Below are 23000 nucleotides of genomic sequence, written 5' to 3' on the forward strand. Positions count from 1 at the left end.
CAGCCTGCACCTCCTAAAGGAGAGGGGCATTCTGGCTGCAGCAGGCACTGGATGTTGTTGTAGAGGAGTGTGTGATCTGCAGTAAGAGTGAAGTTAGTGCAACATGGCAGAGAGAAGGCTCCCAGATTTTCTGATGCAGCACTTCGGGGCCCTGATGCAGAAGGTGGACAGGAGCAGAGGTATCTTCTACTCATAGGGGGCCAGGAGGCCCTCCAGACAGACACTGAGAAAGGAATGGGAGCACATAAGCAAAATACTGAGGATGCTGGAATCTGAAATAAAAACAGAAAATGCTGGAAATCTCAGCGGGTCAGGCAGCATCTGTGAAGAGAAACAGAGTTAACGTTTCAGTTCGATGACCCTTCGTCAGAACTGGCAAAAGTTTGAAATGAACAGATTCTTAAAGAAGTCCAAGGGGCACTGAAAGGGGGAGGGGAGGAAAGAATGAAAGGGAAGGTCTGTGATAGGATGGAAGGCAGGAGAGATTTGAGGGACAAAGGGGATGATGGGCGAAATTGAGACAGTAATGGCACAAGTTAGGAAACAAAAGATGAGTTGAGATAGGGTTTGAATGGTGGAATAATTACCAGCTGCTATGGGAAACAGAAACAAATAAAAATAAAAATAAAAAGGGAGGTTTATAAAAAAAAGGGGAGGAAAAAGAACAACATTTGGGCCGAGGTTATGGTCTGAAATTGTTGAACTTGATGTTGAGTCCAGTCGGCTTTAAAGTACCTATTTAATAATAATAATAAACAAAAGATGAGGTGCTGTTCCTCGAGCTTGCGTTGAGCTTCATGGGAACAGTGTAGGAGGCTGAGGATGGAGAGGTCAGAGTGGGAGTGGAGCGGAGAATTAAACTGAAAGGTGACTGGAAGCCCGGGGTCACGCTTACGGACTGAACGGAAGTGTTCTACAAAGCGGTCACCCAACCTGCGCTTGGTCTCCCCAATGTAGAGGAGACCACATCATGAGCAGCGAATGCAGTATGCTAAATTGAAAGAAGTACAAGAAAATCGCTCTTTGACCTGGAAGGAGTGTTTGGGGCCCTGGACAATGGGAAGGGAGGAAGTAAAAGGGCAGATGTTGCATCTCCTGAGCTTGCACGGAAATGTGCTGTGGGAAGGGGAGGGGGTGCTGGGGGTGATGGTGAAATGGACCAGGGTGTCGTGGAGGGAATGGTCCCTTCATAATGCTGAGAGGGGAGGGAAGAGGAAGATGTGATTGGTGGTGGGATCATGTTGGAGATAGCGGAAATGGCGGAGGATGATCCGTTGAACATTGAGGCTGATGGGGTGAAAGGTGAGGATAAGGGGAATCCTGACATGGTTCTGAGAGGGAGGGGAAGGGGTGAGAGCAGAGGAAATAGAATGGTCGAGGGCCATGTTTACCTCGGCGGAAGGGAATTCTCGGCTGAGGAAAAAGGAAGACATATTAGAAGCACTAGTGTGGAAGGTGGCATCATCAGTACAGATGCGATGAAGATGGAGAAACTGGGAGAATGGAATGGAGTCCTTAGAGGATGCAGGAGGAGAGGAAGTGTAGTCCAGGTAGCTGTGGGAGTCAGTGGGTTATAGTGAATGTTTGTCAATAGTCTATCCCCAGAAATGGAGACAGACAAGTCGAGAAAAGGAAGGCAAGAGTCAAAGATGGACCATGTGAAGGGCGAGAGCAGGAAACGGCACCGAATGGGAGCAGATAGCCATCAATGTAAGCAGGGTAGTCCCGAGGACCTGGATGCAGTGGAGGAAGAAATTTAATGACCTCACACGATTGGTCATGGTCAGTGTATTTATCTTCACATGCCTTATACCACCATCTACACCACAAGCCTCACACACTGCTCAAAACACCATACCCATTGGCAGTCTCCATCAAACAGAACTCAAACCTCACATTCATAGCTTCATCTCACCCTCACACACTTACCACTGCTGCAAGCCTCACAGCCACAACTCACAGCTTGTACACACTGCCAGTTATTCAAATATGACAAGCACATCACCCAAACAGACTGCACCACATTCACTGACAGACTTCCCTCTCTCTTGCAAGACAAGGTGGCTCACAACCGGAGGCAGCAAGACCTAACTGGCAGGGGCAGGCATGTCTGCATTACCTAACTCCCATGAAGGAAACTGTGCTGGAGATAATTGGAGCGGCCATTGCTGAACACATGGGCAGCGGCGGGGCTGGAACAATACAAGATGACAGTATCCTCACACCTCATCCTCCTTCTCACATCCCACTTCACCCTCATTCCACAATCTCCTCTGATTTGCAAGATGCAGATGGTGTAAGCATGCACCTCTTGCTCCTCCACCCCCTCTACTCACCGCAAACCTAACCTTGTTCCTTTCTCCTTTCAGATTCCCAAGAACTCCAACCTGGCCAGGCAGTGGTGGAGGAGCAGGAAGTGCAAAAGGAAGAAGGAAGTCGCACTGTCACTCGATTTCACACTCGCAGCCACCAGCTCAGATACTAACACTCGGCGTACTTTAGAGGATAGGTTAGATGCACGTGGTGAGACACCGGGCACGAGTGGCCTGCATCCAGGGCAGGGGAAAAGGGTAGTGCAGGTGTCAGCTCCCCAGAGGGCGAGGTCACACACGAGTTATGATGCACTTTGATGGAACGGCCGACAGAAGAATGCTGATGGATATGCACAATGAAATGCTTGGTGCATTGGCAGGTCTGCCAGAAAGCCTGCATGCAATGTCAAGGAACATAGAGGAGTCCAGCACCCAGGGATTTGCGCAGAGCTTGGAGTCCATCCTTTCCAGCATGGAAGTGATGGGCAACTCCATTAGCGCACTTGTGGACACAATCATGATGGATGATGTCTCAGCTTCCATTGCAGCACAAGCAGAAGCCACCCAACATCTGAGTGCTGCAATGGAAGTTCAGACTGAAGTCACGCAAGTGTAGCTTGCTGCCACGTGTAATGTATTTGCTTTGTAGGTTCTTCGCTTAAGAATTCATAGCAACACATTGCTATTAAGAACGAGTTGGTTTATTAGCAAAGGTTTAATAATCACACTACACATTACCGTTCATCCACCAGGCTCACAACCACCTGCCTCATCGTGGATCCCCCAAAACCAAGTGGCTGGGGTTTTATTGAGTCTTAATTTTAAATTTTAAAGCATAAATTTAAAGTAATTGGTAGAAGGTTTAGATGGGTTTTGAGGGGAAATGTCTTCACCCAGAAGTTGGTGGGGGACTGCAACTCACTGCCTAAAAGGGTGGTAGAGGCAGAAACCCTCACCACATTTAAAAAGTACTTGGATGTGCACTTGAAGTGCTGCAACCTGCAGGGCTACCGACCTAGAGCTGAAAAGTAGGATTAGGCTGGATAGCCTCTTGTTGGCCAGCACAGACACGATGGGCCAAAATTGTTGTGTATCTGCAAAGCATGCACTCCCATGTTCCGCAACCAGGGAGCTCATCCCCTGAAGTCCCAAGTGATCCCAGCATCCCTTGGGAGTACTGTATATAAGCCAGCCCCAAAGGCATGTTCCTCATTCTGGAGTGCCTTATTAAAGACTGAGGTCACTGTTATTTTAAACTCCCTGTGTGCAGTCTCATCTGTGTTAGGAACACAATAACTGGCGACGAGGATGGGATCGTGGCCAATGCCCAGTACAAAAAAGTCTCTGAGCATTTGCTCCAGGTAGCCATCAAACTCACATTGTCCTGCAAGTCGCCTTAGCTCGGCGACGTAGCTCGCCACTTCCTGACCTTCAGATCGCTGGCACGTGTAGAACCGATACCTCGCCATCAGCACGGGTTAAGATGCTCCCGAACCAGTGTACACAGCTCCTCATGCGACTTATCTGTGGGTTTCACCGGAGCCAGAAGATTCTTCATGAGGCTGCAGATCGGTGCCGGCAGACCGTGAGGAGGACCGCTCTCTTTGTTGCAGCGCTTCCTTCTCCGTCCAGCTCGTTGGCTACAAAGTACTGGTCTAGATGTTTGACATAGGCTTCCCAGTCCTGACCAGACCATCCTATGAAAACTTTTGACTGCAGAGACACCGGCCCTCAGTAAGGCCATTGCGATATCACAGGCGTTTATGTCCACCAGTGATAACACCAAATAAATCTCTCAGCACACAAATGCTAGCAATGTTCATTAATTAACTGGAACTGTCTTTGCGAGCAGAAATGTACAGGGCAGAAACCACGAGTCTGCAACTGTCAGCAGGCCTCAGCTGACCCAGATGACTCAGAGTCCGCAACAAAGGATGAATGCAAGGCAATTCACACCTTGTTGGTGTTGTGGAGGCTTCCATTCAGCCTATTCATGCCGCTTCAAAGGGTATGTTTGCAAGAGCTGTGGAACAATGGGGCACCTCCAACGAGCTTGCAAACGAGCTGCAAGCTCTGTAAATCCTGCTAACCACCACTTGGCAGAGGAAGATTGGTCCATGGTGGATCAAAGCAATTTCGAGCCTCAGAGAGAGGAGGCAGATGCTGAAGTACATGGAGTGCACATATTTTCGACGAAATGTCCACCTATAATGCTAAATGTAAAATTGAATGGCTTACCTGTAGCCATGGAACTGGACACTGGCGCCAGCCAATCCATCATGAGTAAAAAGATGTTTGAGAGACTGTGGTGCAACAAGGCAGTTAGACCAGCCCTGAGCTCCATCCACACGAAACTGAGAACGTACACCAAAGAGCTTATCACTGTCCTGAACAGCACCATGGTCAAGGTCACCTTCAAGGGCACGGTGCAAGAATTGCCACTCTGGATTGTCCCAGGCGATGGCTCCACACTGCTTGGAAGTAGCTGGCTGGGCAAAATCCGCTGGAACTGAGATGACATCCGAGCGCGATCACATGTCGATGAGGCATCATGTACCCAGGTTCTTTACAAATTTCCTTCCCTTTTTGAGTAAGACATTGGAAACTTTTCCGGGGCGAAGGTGCGGATCCACTTGGTCCCAGAGGCACGACCCATTCACCACAAGGCGTGAGCGGTACCTCACATAATGAAGGAGAGATTGGAAATCGAGCTGGACAGGCTGCAAAGTGAGGGCATCATCTCCTCAGTGGAATTCAGCGAGTGGGCCAGCCCAATTGTTCCAGTACTCAAAAGTGTTGGCACGATCAGGATTTGCGACGATTATAAAGTAACTATTAATCGTTTCTCGCTACAGGACCAATACCCGCTACCTAAGACAGACGACTTATTTGCGACGCTGGCAGGAGGCAAGACGTTCACCGAGCTCGACCTGACTTCGGCCTACATGACGCAGGACCTGGAGGAGTCTTCGAAGGGACCTGTCATGTGTTCAACTATCATTGTAACCCATGTATAAGCTGACCTAAGTTGTACACCTTGATAACATTGACCACAAAGGGCGAACTTGTGGGAGACACTCCTAACCTGGACTTTCAGGTATAAAAAGGGAAGCTCCACCCACCTTCATCACTTGAGGTCTTGGTAATAAAGGTAACTGGTCACAGAGTGACCTTCTCTCAAGTATGGGCCTCGTGTGCATTTATACTGTATAGTAAGGACATATCATTGGTGACGAGAAACTGGGATTTAAACCACGCGGGTACGGCCACTAGCAGCACAGAAGAGAGGTACTGTGTTGGTGATGATTGGGACGACTTTATTGAGAGACTACAGCAAAGTTTTCTCACGAAGGAATGGTTGGGACAAGATTCGGCCGACAAACGCAGGGCTCATCTCCTGACGGTTTGTGGATCCAGAACGTACTCCCTGATGAAGGACCTTCTAGCGCCAGAGAAGCCGGCGGACAAGACGTTCGAAAAGCTCAGTAAGTTGATCGGGGAACACCTTAAACCAGCGAGCAGCATGCACATGGCGAGACACCGGTTTTACACGCACCGGCGGCGAGAAGGGCAAAGCGTTCCAGCCTTCGTGGCAGATCTCTGATGACTGGCGAGCCTATGTAAGTTCCCAGATGCATGCAGAGCGGAGATGCTGCGAGACTTTTTTATTGAGGGCATCGGGCACGCTGGGGTTTTCAGGAAACTGATAGAGACCAAAGACTTGACCTTGGAAGCGGCGGCTCTGATAGCCCAGACATTTATCCCAGGGGAGGAAGAAACCAGAATGATGTATGACAAACATCTTGGCTCAAATGTAGCAAACGACCAAGGAGTCAACATTGTTAACGCGGCACACAGTTCTCTAGGCAGACAAGGGCAATCGGACATGCCCCAGCATGTAGTCGAACCCAAAGGGGGAATTCAACAGAAACAATGGCTAGCTGAACGGCGATTCATGCCATCGCAATGGACAATGCGGCCAGTAATGGGCTCATCAACACCTGTTAATGGTGCTTAAGGACAGTTACAGGGACAGTCAGAGACGCTCGACTGGTAATGGACCTTTTGTTTACAACAACGGGGCCTCCAGCTCATGCTGGAGGTGTGGAGGCAAACACCCAGTCAGAGCTTCAAGGTATGCAATATACCTGCAGAAACTGCAACATCAGCGGTCACTTGACGCGTTTGTGCAGAAAGCCTGCAGCCAGGTTGATGTACGAGGAGGACGGGCCCTATGTAAGCCCTACGAGGCCAAATGAATACTGGGGGAAATCGCTGGAAGCTGAAGTTCAGCGAGTTCATGTGGAGCACATATACAGTTCATATACCAGGACGCCACCGATAATGATGAAAGTGCTCCTCAATGGCATCCCAGGAGCTAGACACAGCGGCCAGCCAGTCCCTGATGAGTATCAAACAGTTCGAAAGGTTGTGGGTGTCCAAGGCCAGGAGGCCAAAATTATTGCCGATTGACGCACAGCTATGGACATATACAAACGAGATCATTCCGATGTTAGGCAGCGCCACGGTAGTCGTGACCCACAAAGATTCGGACAACAGGTTGCCACTCTGGATCTGGGGGACGGTCCCACACTACTGGGGAGGAGTTGGCTTGCTGTCATGAACTGGAAATGGGGCGATGTCAATGCAATTTCTTCTGTGGAGCGAGTATCATGCTCACAGGTCCTGAACAAATTTAACTCATTATTTCAACCCGGCATCGGCACTTTCATGGGGGCCAAGGTGGTGATTCACATAAACCCGGACGCCAGGCCAGTACACCACAAGGCCAAAGCGGTGCCGTACATGATGCAGGAAAAGATAGAATACTCATTGGACCGCCTGCTGAGGGAAGGCATCATCTCGCCAGTCGAATTCAGTGACTGGGTGAGCCCGATCGTGCCGATGCTCAAGGCAGATGGGTCAGTCAGGATATGTGGCGATTACAAGACCACCATCAATCGGATGTCACTCCAAGACCAGTACCCGCTGCCGAGAGCGGAGGACCTCTTTGCAACGCTATCCGGTGGCAAACTTTTTTCAAAATTGGACCTGACCTCAGCTTACATGAACCAGGAGCTGATGAGTGAGTCGAAGAAGCTGACCATCATCACGACACACAAGGGGTTGTTTGAGTACAACAGATGTCTGTTCGGGATTCGTTCGGACGCCGCGGTCTTTCAGCGAAATACGGAAAGCCTCCTCAAGTCGATTCCAAGGACGGTGGTTTTTCAAGATGACATCCTCATCACGGGTCATGATATTGAAGAACACCTCCACAACCTGGAGGAGGTACGACGCAGACTGGACCGGGTAGGGCTGCGACTGAAAAAGGCGAAGTGCGTCTTCTTAGCTCCAGAGGTAGAATTCCTCGGGAGGAGGGTAGCAGCAGACGGGATCAGACCGACTGCGTCCAAAACGGAAGCGATCCAGAGAGCATCCAGACCCCGTAACACGACGGAGCTGCGTTCGTTCCTGGTGCTCCTGAACTATTTTGGTAACTTTCTTCCCAAATTGAGCACGCTGTTAGAGCTGCTACACATGCTCCTACACAAAGGTCATGATTGGGTCTGGGGGGACAGCCAGGAAAGGGCTTTTGATCGAGCATGCAATTTGTTATGCTCCAACAAACTGTTAACGTTATGTGACCCTTGTAAGAAACTTGTTTTAATGTGCGATGCATCGTCCTATGGGGTCGGGTGTGCGTTGCAGCATGTGAATGCCAATATTCAGTTACAGCCGGTAGCTTATGCCTCCAGAAGTCTGTCCCAGGCAGAAAGGGGCTACGGGATGGTAGAAAAGGAAGCGCTAGCATGTGTATATGCAGTAAAGAAAATGCACCAGTACTTGTTTGGCAGGAAATTTGAGCTGGAGACAGATCACAAACCCCTAATGTCCCTTTTGGCTGACAACAAGGGCATAAATGTGAATGCATCGGCCAGCATACAGAGATGGGCATTCATGTTAGCCGCCTATAACTACACAATTCGGCACAGACCGGGCACTGAAAACTGCGCCGATGCACTCAGCAGGCTCCCACTAGCCACCACTGAGGGGGCAACTGAGCATGATGCTGAGATGGTCATGGCTGTTGAAGCTTTCGAAAGTGAAGGCTCACCTGTGACAGCCCGTCAGATTAAAGTCTGGACAAATAAAGACCCGCTACTGTCTTTATTTAAGAAATGTGTCCTGAATGGGTACTGGGCAGCCATGTACGGGGCATGCCCTGAGGAATTTAAACCGTTTCATAGGCGCAAGGATGAACACTCGATTCAGGCCGATTGCCTACTGTGGGGAAACCGAGTAGTCATGCCCCAGATGGGCAGAGAGGTGTTGATCAGAGAACTTCACAATGCGCACCCGGGCATTGTTATGATGAAGGCAATTGCCAGGCCACACGTTTGGTGGCCAGGGATAGATGGAGACCTGGAACTTTGTGCTCGCAGGTGCAACACATGTGCTCAGCTCGGCAACACACCCAGGGAAGCCCCCCTTAGCCCCTGGTCCAGGCCCGCCAAGCCATGGTCACGCATCCATGTGGACTATGCAGGTCCTTTCATAGGAAAAGTGTTTTTGGTTGTTGGAGATGGCTACTCCAAATGGATTGAGTGTGCCATTTTAAATTCAAGCACATCCTCTGCCACGGTAGAAAGTCTACGGGCAATGTTCGCCACCCATGGTCGACCAGATGTCTTGGTTAGCGACAATGGCCCGTGCTTCACAAGCACTGAATCCCAGGACTTTATGGCAGGCAATGGAATCAACCATGTCAGAATGGCACCGTTCAAGCCGGCCTCAAATGGCCAGGCAGAACGAACAGTGCAGATAATCAAACGGGATGCTCAGAATCCAAGGGGGTTCCCTACAAAGCCACTTATCACGCCTCCTGTTGGCCAATAGATCCCGCCCACACTCGCTCACAGGGGTTCCACCCGCAGAGCGGCGAATGAAAAGGATGCTCAAAACCGGGTTATCCCTTATACACCTTACTATGAAAGAAATTGTTGAGATCAGGCGTCAGTCACAATGTGACTACCATGACATGAAATGCGAGGGCGCGATGTATTGATAACAATGACCCTGTTTTTGTCCTTAATTATGCTGCAGGGCCCAAATGGCTTGCAGGCACTGTGATTGTCAAAGAGGGGAATAGGATTCTGGTAGTTAAACTTACCAATGGACAAATCTGCCGCAAACATGTGGATCAAACTAAAAGGAGGTTCAGCAACCCCATAGAAGAATCAGAGGAAGAACACGACGTAGGTTTACTCCACCACAGGTGACCGAACACCGGAACCAAGTGGAGGAGAGCCCAGTCACTGTGGGCAGTCCGGACAGGCATGTGGCACCGCAAACAGCAGACACTCAGGCCAGCGCCCAACAACCGGAGCCCCAACTCAGGCGCTCTACAAGGGAGCGTAAACCACCAGAGAGACTTAACCTGTGATCCCAATAAGACTTTGGCGGGGAGGTGATGTCATGTATTCCACTGTCATTGTAACCCATGTATAAGCTGACCGAAGTTTTACGCCTTGAGAACATTGACCACAAGGGGCGAACTTGTGGGAGACACTCCTAACCTGGAATTTCAGGTATAAAAGGGGAAGCTCCACCCACATTCATCACTTGAGGTCTTGGTAATAAAGGTAACTTCTCTCAAGTATGGGCCTTGTGTGCATTTATACTGCAGTAAGGACATATCAGGCCTCACCTGCAACAACACGCACAAGGGACTGTTCATCCACAATAGATGCCCGTTTGGAAATCGGTCGGCTGCAGCGATCTTCAGAGAAACATGGAGAGCCTACTCAAGTCGGTACCACACACGGTGGTCTTTCAGGACGACGTATTGGTCACGAGTCGGGACACCGTCGAGCACTTACAAAACCTGGAGGAGATCGCGTAGGGCTGCGGCTGAAGAGGTCGAAATGCTTCTTCATGGCAACAGAAGTGGAGTTTTTGGGGAGAATGATCGCGGCGGACAGCATTCGACCCATAGACGCCAAGACAGAGGCTATCAGGAACGCGCCCAGGCCACAGAATGTCACGGAGTTGTGGTCGTTCCTGGGACTCCTCAACTATTTTGGTAACTTCCTATCAGGGTTAAGCACTCTCTTAGAGCCCCTGCATGTGTTATTGCATAAAGTGAGAACTAGGTATGGGGAAAAAAACAAGTAATTTCCTTTGAGCAAGCCAAAAACATTTTATGCTCCAACAAGCTGCTGGTATTGTATAACCCGTGTAAAAGACTCGTGCTAGCATGTGACGCGTCGTCGTACGGAGTCGGGTGTGTATTACAACAAGCCAACAAGTTGTGGGGAAGTTGCAACCTGTCGCCTATGCTACCAGGAGCTTGTCTAAGGCCGAGGGGGCCTACAGCATGATTGAGAAAGAGGCATTGGCGTGTGTGTTCGGGGTAAAGAAAATGCATCAGTACCTGTTTGGCCTCAAATTTGAGCTAGAAACCGATCACAAGCCCTTCACATCCCTGTTCGCTGAAAACAAGGGGATAAATACTCATGCCTCAGCCCGCATACAAAGGTGGGCACTCGCGCTATCAGCTTATAACTATACCAACCGCCACAGGCCAGGCACCGAGAACTGTGCGGATGCTCTCAGTCGGCTACCATTGCCCACCACGGGGGTGGAAATGGCGCAGCCTGCAAACTTGTTGATGGTGGCGCAGCCCGCAGACTTGTTGATGGTCATGGAAGCGTTTGAAAATGATAAATCACCTGTCACGGCCTGCCAGATTAGGACTTGGACCAGCCACGATCCTCTGCTGTCCCGAGTAAAAAACTGTGTATTGCATGGGAGCTGGGCCAGCATCCCCATTAAAATGCAAGAGCTAATCAAGCCGTTCCATCTCGGATTTCCACAGCACACACACGGGTATAGTAATGATGAAAGCGATAGCCAGATCCCACGTGTGGTGGCCCGGTATTGACTCTGACTTGGAGTCCTGTGTATGGAAATGCAGCGTGTGTTAGTTGAGCAACGCGCCCAGAGAGGCACCACTAAGTTTGTGGCCCTTGCCCTCCAGACCATAGTCGAGGATCCATGTCGACTATGTGGGCCCGGTTCTCGATAAAATGTTCTTGGTGGTGGTGGATGCTTTTTCAAAATAGATTGAATGTGAAATAATGTCGGGAAGCACCGCCACCGCCACCATTGAAAGCCTGAGGGCCATGTTTGCCACCCATGGCCTGCCTGACATACTGGTCAGTCACAACGGGCCATGTTACGCCAGTGCCGAATTTAAAGAATTCATAACCCACAATGGGGTCAAACATGTCTAAACCGTTTAAACCAGCCTCCAATGGGCAGGCAGAGCGGGCAGTACAAACAATTAAACAGAGCCTTAAACGAGTCATAGAAGGCTCACTTCAAACCCGCCTGTCCCGAGTACTGCTCAGCTACCACACGAGACCCATTCGCTCACAGGGGTGCCCCCGGCTGAGCTACTCATTAAAAGGGCACTTCAAACCAGATTCTCGCTGATTCACCCTAACGTGCATTATCAGGTAGAGAGCAGGCAGCAGCAACAAAATGTAAACGATGGTCGTGCCACTGTGTCACGGGAAATTGATCTGAATGACCCTGTGTATGTGCGAAACTATGGACATGGTCCCAAGTGGATCGCGGGTACGGTGATAGCTAAATTAGGGAATAGGGTGTTTGTAGTCAAACTAGACAATGGATAAAATTGCAGAAAGCACCTGGACCAAATGAGGCTGCGGTTCACAGATGGCCCAGGACAACCCACAGCAGACACCACCTTTTTCGAGTCCACAACACACACCCAAAGGATCAACGACACCACGCCGGACCAGGAAATCGAATCCATCACGCCCAACAGCCCTGCAGGGCCAACAACACGCCAGCCCAGCGAGGGCACAGCCAACACACCAGAACAGACATTTATACCGAGGCGGTCCACCAGGGAAAGAATGCCTCACCTTGTAAATAGTTTGCACTTTGACTTTGCGGGGGAGTGATGTTGTGTATCTGTAAAGCATGCACTCCCATGTTCCGCCACCAGGGAGCTCATCCCCTGAAGTCCCAAGGGATCCCAGCATCCCTTGGGAGCACTGTATATAAGCCGGCCCCTAAGGCCTGTTCCTCACTCTGGAGTGTCTTATTAAAGATTGAGGTCACTGTTACTTTAACCTCCCTGTGTGCAGCCTCATCTGTGTTCGGAACACAATAAAAATGACGTCCTTCCGTGCTGTAAATTTCTATGATTCTATGATTCTAACATCACGTGACTGGCTAAGCCACTCACAACTCAATAGCTCTACAAACATAAGAACAGAAGAACATAAGAATTAGGAACAGGAGTAGGCCATCTAGCCCTTCGAGCCTGCTCCGCCATTCAATAAGATCACGCTGATCTGGCCGTGGACCCAGCTCCACTTACCCGCCCGCTCCCTATAACCCTTAATTCCCTTATTAGTTAAAAATCTATCCATCTGTGACTTGAATACATTCAATGAGCTAGCCTCAACTGCTTCCTTGGGCAGAGAATTCCACAGATTCACAACCCTCTGGGAGAAGAAATTCCTTCTCAACTCAGTTTTAAATTGGCTCCCCTGTATTTTGAGGATGTGCCCCCTAGTTCTAGTCTCCCCGACCAGTGGAAACAACCTCTCTGCCTCTATCTTGTCTATCCCTTTCATTATTTTAAATGTTTCTATAAGATCACCCCTCATCCTTCTGAACTCCAACGAGTAAAGACCCAGTCTACTCAATTTATCATCATAAGGTAACCCCCTCATCTCCGGAATCAACCTAGTGAATCGTCTCTGTACCCTCTCCAAAGCCAGTATATCCTTCCTTAAGTAAGGCGATCAAAACTGCATGCAGTACTCCAGGTGTGGCCTCACCAATACCCTATACAGTTGCAGAAGGACCTCCCTGCTTTTGTACTCCATCCCTCTCGCAATGAAGGCCAACATTCCATCCGCCTTCCTGATTACCTGCTGCACCTGCAAACTAACTTTTTGGGATTCATGCACAAGGACCCCCAGGTCCCTCTGCACCGTAGCATGTTGTAATTTCTCCCCATTCAAATAGTATTCCCTTTTTTTTTTCCCAAGGTGGATGACCTCACACTTTCCGACATTGTATTCCATCTGCCAAACCTTAGCCCATTCGCTTAACCTATCTAAATCTCTTTGCAGCCTCTCTGTGTCCTCTACACAATTCGCTTTCCAACTAATCTTTGTGTCATCTGCAAATTTTGTTACACTGCACTCTGTCCCCTCTTCCAGGTCATCTATGTATATTGTAAACAGTTGTGGTCCCAGCACCGATCCCTGTGGCACACCACTAATCACCGATTTCCAACCCGAAAAGAACCATTTATCCCGACTCTCTGTTTTCTGTTAGCCAGCCAATTCTCTATCCATGCTAATACATTTCCACTGACCCCGCAGTATCTTCTGCAGTAACCTTTTGTGTGGCACCTTATCGAATACCTTTTGAAAATCTAAAAACACCACATCCATCGGTACACCTCTATCCACCATGCTCGTTATATCCTCAAATAATTCCAGTAAATTAGTTAAACATGATTTCCCCTTCATGAATCCATGTTGCGTCTGCTTGATTGCACTATTCCTATCTAGATGTCCCGCTATTTCTTCCTTAATGATAGCTTCAAGCATTTTCCCCACTACAGATGTTAAACTAACCGGCCTATAGTTACCTGCCTTTTGTCTGCCCCCTTTTTTAAACAGAGGCGTTACATTAGCTGCTTTCCAATCCGCTGGTACCTTCCCAGAGTCCAGAGAATTTTGGTAGATTATAACGAATGCATCTGCTATAACTTCCGCCATCTCTTTTAATACCCTGGGATGCATTTCATCAGGACCAGGGGACTTGTCTACCTTGAGTCCTATTAGCCTGTCCATCACTACCCCCCTAGTGATAGTGATTGTCTAAAGGTCCTCCCTTCCCACATTCCTGTGACCAGCAATTTCTGGCATGGTTTCTGTGTCTTCCACTGTGAAGACCGAAGCAAAATAATTGTTTAAGGTCTCAGCCATTTCCACATTTCCCATTATTAAATCCCCCTTCTCATCTTCTAAGGGACCAACATTTACTTTAGTCACTCTTTTCCGTTTTATATATCTGTAAAAGCTTTTACTATCTGTTTTTATGTTGAGCGCAAGTTCACCTTCGTAATCTATCTTTCCTTTCTTTATTGCTTTCTTAGTCATTCTTTGCTGTTGTTTAAAATTTTCCCAATCTTCTATTTTCCCACTAACCTTGGCCACCTTATACGCATTGGTTTTTAATTTGATACGCTCCTTAATTTCCCTGGTTATCCACGGCTGGTTATCCCTTCTCTTACCACCCTTCTTTTTCATTGGAATATATTTTTGTTGAGCACTATGAAAGAGCTCCTTAAAAGTCCTCCACTGTTCCTCAATTGTGCCACCGTTTAGTCTGTGTTTCCAGTCTACTTTAGCCAACTCTGCCCTCATCCCACTGTAGTCCCCTTTGTTTAAGCATAGTATGCTCGTTTTAGACACTACTTCCTCACCCTCAATCTGTATTACAAATTCAACTATACTGTGGTCACTCATTCCGAGAGGATCTTTTACTTGGAGATCGTTTATTATTCCTGTCTCATTACACAGGACCAGATCTAAGATAGCTTGCTCCCTTGTAGGTTCTGTAACATACTGTTCTAAGAAACAATCCCGTATGCATTCTATGAATTCCTCCTCCAGGCTACCCCGTGTGATTTGAGTTGACCAATCGATATGTAGGTTAAAATCCCCCATGATTACTGCCGTTCCTTTTTCACATGCCTCCATTATTTCCTTGATTATTGCCCGCCCCACCGTGAAGTTATTATTTGGGGGCCTATAAACTACGCCCACCAGTGACTTTTTCCCCTTACTATCTCTAATCTCCACCTTGTTCATTAGAGCCAATATCGTCTCTCACACCTGCCATGATATCATCCTTTATTAACAGAGCTACCCCACCTCCTTTCCCTTCTTGTCTATCCTTCCGAATCGTCAGATACCCCTGTATGATTAATTCCCAGTCTTGGCCACCCTGCAACCACATTTCTGTAATGGCCACCAAATCATACCCATTTGTAATGATTTGTGCCATCAACTCATTTACTTTATTTCGAATGCTGCGTGCGTTTAGGTAGAGTGTTTTAATACTAGTTTTTAATCCATGATTTTTAGTTTTGACCCCACCTGCAGCCCCTTTATATTCAGTGGCCCTTTTTTGTTTTTTGCCTTGGGTTTCTCTGCCCTCCACTTTTACTCATCTCCTTTCTGTCTTTTGCTTTTAGAAACATAGAAAATAGGTGCAGGAGCAGGCCATTCAGCCCTTCTAGCCTGCACCGCCATTCAATGAGTTCATGGCTGAACATGAAACTTCAGTACCCCCTTACTGCTTTCTCGCCATAACCCTTGATCCCCCGAGTAGTAAGGACTTCATCTAACTCCCTTTTGAATATATTTACTGAATTGGCCTCAACTACTTTCTGTGGTAGAGAATTCCACAGGTTCACCACTCTCTGGGTGAAGAAGTTTCTCCTCATCTCGGTCCTAAATGGCTTACCCCTTATCCTCAGACTGTGACCCCTGGTTCTGGACTTCCCCAACATTGGGAACATTCTTCCTGCATCTAACCTGTCTAAACCCGTCTGAATTTTAAACGTTTCTATGAGGTCCCCTCTCATTCTTCTGAACTCCAGTGAATACAAGCCCAGTTGATCCAGTCTTTCTTGATAGGTCAGTCCCGCCATCCCGGGAATCAGTCTGGTGAATCTTCGCTGCACTCCCTCAATAGCAAGAATGTCCTTCCTCAAGTTAGGAGACCAAAACTGTACACAATAATCCAGGTGTGGCCTCACCAAGGCCCTGTACAACTGTAGCAACACCTCCCTGCCCCTGTATTCAAATCCCCTCGCTATGAAGGCCAACATGCCATTTGCTTTCTTAACCGCCTGCTGTACCTGCATGCTAACCTTCAATGACTGATGTACCATGACACCCAGGTCTCGTTGCACCTTCCCTTTTCCTATTCTGTCACCATTCAGATAATAGTCTGTCTCTCTGTTTTTACCACCAAAGTGGATAACCTCACATTTATCCACATTATACTTCATCTGCCATGCATTTGCCCACTCACCTAACCTATCCAAGTCACTCTGCAGCCTAATAGCATCCTCCTCGCAGCTCACACTGCCACCCAACTTAGTGTCATCCGCAAATTTGGAGATACTGCATTTAATCCCCTCGTCTAAATCATTAATGTACAATGTAAACAGCTGGGGCCCCAGCACAGAACCTTGCGGCACCCCACTAGTCACTGCCTGCCATTCTGAAAAGTACCCGTTTACTCCTACTCTTTGCTTCCTGTCTGACAACCAGTTCTCAATCCACGTCAGCACACTACCCCCAATCCCATGTGCTTTAACTTTGCACATTAATCTCTTGTGTGGGACCTTGTCGAAAGCCTTCTGAAAGTCCAAATATACCACATCAGCTGGTTCTCCTTTGTCCACTTTACTGGAAACATCCTCAAAAAATTCCAGAAGATTTGTCAAGCATGATTTCCTTTTCACAAATCCATGCTGACTTGGACCTATCATGTCACCATTTTCCAGATGCACTGCTATGACATCCTTAATAATTGATTCCATCATTTTACCCACTACTGAGGTCAGGCTGACCAGTCTATAATTCCCTGTTTTCTCTCTCCCTCCTTTTTTAAAAAGTGGGGTTACATTGGCTACCCTCCACTCCATAGGAACTGATCCAGAGTCAATGGAATGTTGGAAAATGACTGTCAATGCATCCGCTATTTCCAAGACCACCTCCTTAAGTACTCTGGGATGCAGTCCATCAGGCCCTGGGGATTTATCGGCCTTCAATCCCATCAATTTCCCCAACACAATTTCCCTCTGTCTCCGTGCATTGGTTCCCATCCCCCTGCCACATTAGTTTAACTCCTCCCCAACAGCACTAGCAAACACTCCCCCTAGGCCATTGGTTCCGGTCCTGCCTAGGTGCAGACTGTCCGGTTTGTACTGGCCCACCTCCCCCAGAACCGGTTCCAATGCCCCAGGAATTTGAATCCCTCCCTGCTGCACCACTGCTCAAGCCACGTATTCATCTGAGCTATCCTGTGATTCCTACTCTGACTAGCACGTGGCACTGGTAGCAATCCTGAGATTACTACTTTTGAGGTCCTACTTTTTAATTTTGCTCCTAGCTCCTTAAATTCATCTCGTAGGACCTCATCCCTTTTTTTTTACCTATATCGTTGGTACCAATGTGCACGACGACAGCTGGCTGTTCACCCTCCCTTTTTAGAATGTCCTGCACCCGCTCCGCGACATCCTTGACCCTTGCACCAGGGAGGCAACATACCATCCTGGAGTCTTGGTTGCGGCCGCAGAAACGCCTATCTATTCCCCTTACAATCGAATCCCCTATCACTATCGCTCTCCCACTCTTTTTGCTGCCCTCCTGTGCAGCAGAGCCAGCCACGGTGCCATGAACTTGCCTGCTGCTGCCCTCACCTGATGAGTCATCCCCCTCAACAGTACTCAAAACGGTGTATCTGTTTTGCAGGGGGATGACCGCAGGGGACCCCTGCACTACCTTCCTTGCACTGCTCTTCCTGCTGGTCTTCCATTCCCTAGCTGGCTGTGGACCCTTCACCTGCGGTATGACCAACTCACTAAACGTGCTATTCACGTCATTCTCAGCATCGTGGATGCTCCAGAGTGAATCCACCCTCAGCTCCAACTCCGCAACGCGGTCTGTCAGGAGCTGGAGGCGGATACACTTCCCGCACACGTAGTCGTCAGGGATACTGGAGGCGTCCCTGAGTTCCCACATGGTACAGGAGGAGCATATCACGTGTCCGAGCTCTCCTGCCATGAATTAACCCTTAGATAGGCAACAACAATGCTAAAGTTTACTCACTGTTTTAGAAGAGAAAAAAGAAAAACTACTCACCAATCACCAGCCAATCACTTACCTATCAGCATACTCACAAGTGCATACATTACACCACGCAAGCACAGACTGCTGCCATCAGGGCTGCAGTTAACAGTGTTGAAAGGGGCTTTCAGAGTGTCACAACAGTCCAGCGAACTGTCCTCCAAAATATTACTAGGTTTGCTCAGGCACTGCCATGGGAGTAGCATCGGTTCCATGGAGCACAAATCTGCTGTTCTCTCTCAGGATGACAGCATTCGTCCTCCCACCGCTGCCACTCCACCAGTGCCCTTGCCGTTGTCTGTCAGCCAGCCAGCTCAGACTGCTGCCGTCCATGCCAAGGTGGTGCAGTCTGAAGCTGGGCCGTCTCGGCCCAGGGATGCTCGAGGTCATCCTGCAAGTCCATTTGCAGTCTCCCCCACTAAACGTCAGCATCCTTCCACCAGCCATGCTTGAGCCACTGTGATAGCACTGTGGTAGCATCGTGGGCTGCCCCGCCCTGTGTGAGAACACCACCACAGGTCTGGACTATAAATAGAGCTGGAGCGCGGGCCCTGGAACATCATGGGCCGCCCCGACCTGTGTGAGAACACCACCGCAGGTTCGGGCTATACATAGAGCTGGAGCGCGGGCCCTGGAACATCGTGGGCCGCTCTGACCTGTGTGAGAACACCACCACAGGTCTGGACTATAAATAGAGATGGAGCGCCGAGCCCTGGAACATCGTGGCAGAGGTGCAGCAAATGAGGGTACGGGGCCCAGAAGAGCCGAGGGCCCAGGGGACAGCACGGACCTGCCCACACTGCGATATGTGTGCACACTAGGTCCATGCAGCAGAGCAGGTCTCCAGTTATCCTGGTTAATCCTTGCCACTGGATAAAGACCTAGCTCTGTCAAGCCCATGTGGTGGCTGATGTGCAACGGTCACCAGCGCACGCACCGGCAACATCACCAAATTGGCGTCCGGCTTGGCCCACACCAGAAGTGTGCGCACACGGCACGGACACCATTTTGGGCATAAAACATCCTTAGCGCCAAAAAAACGTGTGTTACAGAGCCGAATTTCTCAGCCTAAGGGGAGAAATTGGATGCATTTGCACCTCCCGTTGATGGGGCACGAATCACTATGTGACCGGGCGCAGCGCCGCTAAGGGCTCCCGCTAAATTCAGCGGGAGTTGAGCGGCAATGCTGCGGCGTTGCACCCCAATCGTGATGTCATCACCATGCGCATTGCCCTGCAAGCGCCCCGGACCCTAAATTGCGTTTTAGCCCCTGAAGTTGCGCCAGGTGATAACAGCGATTGCTTCAGGGGACACGTACTGCAGGGTGGCCGGCTGCTACGGGGGAGAAATTTAAAGGGGAGGTGGTTGGCTGCTGAAACAAAACTGTGCCGTTTTCCTTGGCGCTCCGGTCGTGCTTTGGTCGCGGGGTCGGTGCCGCGATCACTCAGCCCGGCACTCTGCTTGATCCCGCAGCACCCCGCTCTCTGGTGGTCCAGATAGGTGAGTTCTTCGTATACAGAGACAACAGCTTGGGCCCTTCCCTTTAATTGAGGGAAGAGCCCCTCGGACACGGCAGCACTACGCGGCCCAGTGCGCAGCGATGTTGAGGCGTGCGCCCCTTATCACCCCAGGGAGGAAGTGGAGCGCTTGATTCAGAGCTCCACTTCCTTCCAGGGGCAGTAACTTAAATTTATCACAAGGGGCCTAGACTTCGGCGTCTGGCGCTAAGTCTCACGCCTCCTGAGTGTTACTGCCCCAAACGAGGCGATCCCCAATTTCTCGGCCTGAGAAATAGTCCTTTAAGGGGCACTGCCAAGAACAAAAAAAAACAATTCACACCAGAGCCGGAATCATCTGACAGGCGATTAAATTAAACTGGAATTAAAGTGTTATATTTACAATGGAAACTGCAGGCTTGGTTCCGAATTATTTTGTCTGGGGTCAGATAAGTGCAGCAGTGGGCTCAATTAAATAATATCCACCGGCACACACATGGAGTTGCTTTGTTACAGAGATGACCACCAGCAAACAAGCAGGTGTAGTTCAGGAGCCGAGTGTTCGTCGGATGCTTTAGCTATCCGGAGGGTACTTTATTTAGAATGTTTATTTGGGTTCAGTTCTTGGAAGCTCCCCGATCAATCCGCTACCTTCTATTCAGTGACTGAGCAAGCTGGCAGAAGGTAGCTACCAGGACGCTGCCAACGCCATCTGCAGCCAACTGTCATTAAACAAGCAGCCAGGGCGACTCCTTCCTAATTATCCTCTTTTACTATGTGGAAATATGTGGCCTTCTCTCCTTTAACCCTCCAAATGTGTTTACTATCCTCTATGTAATGTGTGTAGCATCACTTCAATATCCTTTGTAGAGTAATATAGTCCTATCACTTCAATCCCATGGGGTTTCCCCACGTATTGTGTGTTGTATAACCCCATAAGCCTATAATGATGATGAATCTAATCCCAATGGAGTATCTTGTAGTTTGCATTACGATCCTGAAAGAAACAAAACTTTGTCTTTACCTGCTGTTTCTTGCTCTCTGACTGGATCAGACTCTCATCCCGCTCTTTTTGTAAACCGAGGATTTCTTCATTTAGCTCCTCTTTCTCTTCCTCGAAGCGGGTGACTAGGTCTTCACGTTCCTGCTGAAGGCGTTGGACTGCCTCGTCCTTCTCTTCCGTCAGCTCAAGGCGCAGGCTATCCTGCGGACACAGATTGCAGTTTATGCCAGTTGAAAAGTATCAGGTTTCACTGTGTGACCTGTATTATCTCCACATTACAAACTTAACCAAAGCCAGTCTTTTCATGCAACAAATTCATTTTTGTTTTCCAGGGTGGTCTCTTTTAGGACGCTCTGAATCCGACTCTTTAGCAAATGCTTTTCAGTTGCTCACCTGGCCCAATGCCCTAAGAGAGGTGTGGAATGCCTCCCTTAGCACTCCACTCCATTCTCAGGGTGCAGCAACCGAATTTGTTGGCTGCCGTCGCAAAACATTTCCTGGCGCAAAATTTACCATCCCGCCGCCATTAGCGCCCTAAGGAGTCTCCAACCGAAAATTCATCTTTTTCTAATATCCTGAGTGGAACAGTTTCACGCCCTGTTTCAGACTGATGGTGCACAGGTACGTTTTATGGTAACTGGGGATCAATCGTATTCAGTTGCCACGAAGCCCCAACACACAATTCTACTTGCTCACTTACCTTTGGGAATGGGGGAACATTATTACAAAATCTTCACTCAGGAAATTAAATGTGTGGCAGGGTCCATGATAGGGTTGATAGCACCTGGGCTGTGGAAGGAGATTAAATGGGTACATAGAGTCTATGATGGGGTAGATTATGTATGGGCTTTGTTTTAACATGAATGGAAAACCTGAAATTTCTACTGACACTTCTTCATCAAATCATTGTGGCCCAATTGCTACATACCTTTTCTCTCTGTAGCCGTTCAACGTCCTCCTTGTGGACCAGTTGTTCATTTTTCATTGAGATCTGGGCCTCCTGCTCCACCTGACCCAGTTTCTGTTGCAATAGCTCTTTGTCTCGTTCAATGTTTATTAACTGCAACTCCATCTCCTTACGGGCAAGTTCAACCTCCGCTGGAATATACAAAAGGACTGCAGTCATTTCACTGAAACAATAAACTTCAGACATGCCCAAGCACAATTCTATAACAATCCTGGATTTCTGACACAAGTGCAGTCTATCTGGATGCAGTAAGGAAGGTGTCACTAAGTTGAGAGTGCAGTGTATCTGGGTGCAATAGGGTCTTCTCTTCTTAGGCAGTCCCCCGGAGTCGAGGTTGACTTGCTTCCACACTAATATGAGTTCTAAGGTGACTGATAAGACCAATGCAGGATCTACAGTCTCTGTCACAGGTGATGCAGGTGGTGGTTGGAGGGACGGGTGGGTGGGGTGCTTGGGTTGTCATATGCTCCTTCCGCTGTTTGTGCTTGGCTTCCGTGTGCTCCCGGCAAAGAGACTAAAAGTGTTCGGTGCCTTCCTGGATTCTTCTCCTCCACTTTGAGCGATCTTAAGCCAGGGATTCCCAGGTATCGATGAGGATGTCTCACTTTTTCAAGGAGGCTTTGAGGGTGTCCTTGAAGCATTTCCTCTGCCTGGTGCAATAGGGTCTTCTCTTCTTAGGCAGTCCCCCGGAGTCAGAGCTCTGAGTAGAGCGCTTGTTTTTGGAGTCTAATATCGGGCATGCGGACGAAGTGGCTCGTCCATCGGAGCTGATCGAGCGTGGTCAATGCTTCGATGCTAGGGATGTTAGCCTGAGCGAGAACACGGACGTTGGTGCGACTATCCTGCCAATGGATTTGCAGGATCTTGTGGAGGCAGAGTTGGTGGTACTTCTCCAGTGTTCTGAGGTGCCTGCTGAACATAGGAGGGTGGGTATCATCACTGCTCTGTAGACCATGAGCTTGGTGCCAGGTTTGAGATCCTGGTCTTCAAACACTCTCTTCCTCAGGCGACCGAAGGCTGCACTGGCACACTGAAAGCGGTGTTGGACTTCGTCATCGACGTCTGACCTTGTTGACAGTAGGCCCCCAAGGTATGGAAAATGGCCCACATTGTCCAAGGCCTTGTTATGGATCTTGATAATCGGGGATCAGTACTGTCTGGCAGGGACAGGTTGGTAGAGAACCTTTGTCATACGGATGTATAATGTAAGGCCCATACTCTCGTACACTT

General features: G+C 49.0%; 1 protein-coding gene across 1 annotated transcript in view; it reads right to left on the reverse strand.

The window, feature by feature from the left end:
• crocc2 (ciliary rootlet coiled-coil, rootletin family member 2) overlaps positions 1-23000 on the reverse strand; it is a 367498-nt gene that overhangs the window by 126678 nt on the left and 217820 nt on the right. The window contains exons 21-22 of the mRNA XM_070882196.1: positions 21732-21901; positions 20825-21004 (exon numbers count right to left, since the gene is read on the reverse strand). Coding sequence (XP_070738297.1) covers positions 20825-21004; positions 21732-21901 — 350 coding nt within the window. The remainder of the gene's footprint in view (positions 1-20824; positions 21005-21731; positions 21902-23000) is intronic.

The sequence above is a fragment of the Pristiophorus japonicus genome, chromosome 6 (genome assembly GCF_044704955.1).
Source record: "Pristiophorus japonicus isolate sPriJap1 chromosome 6, sPriJap1.hap1, whole genome shotgun sequence".
Lineage (NCBI taxonomy): Eukaryota > Metazoa > Chordata > Chondrichthyes > Pristiophoridae > Pristiophorus > Pristiophorus japonicus.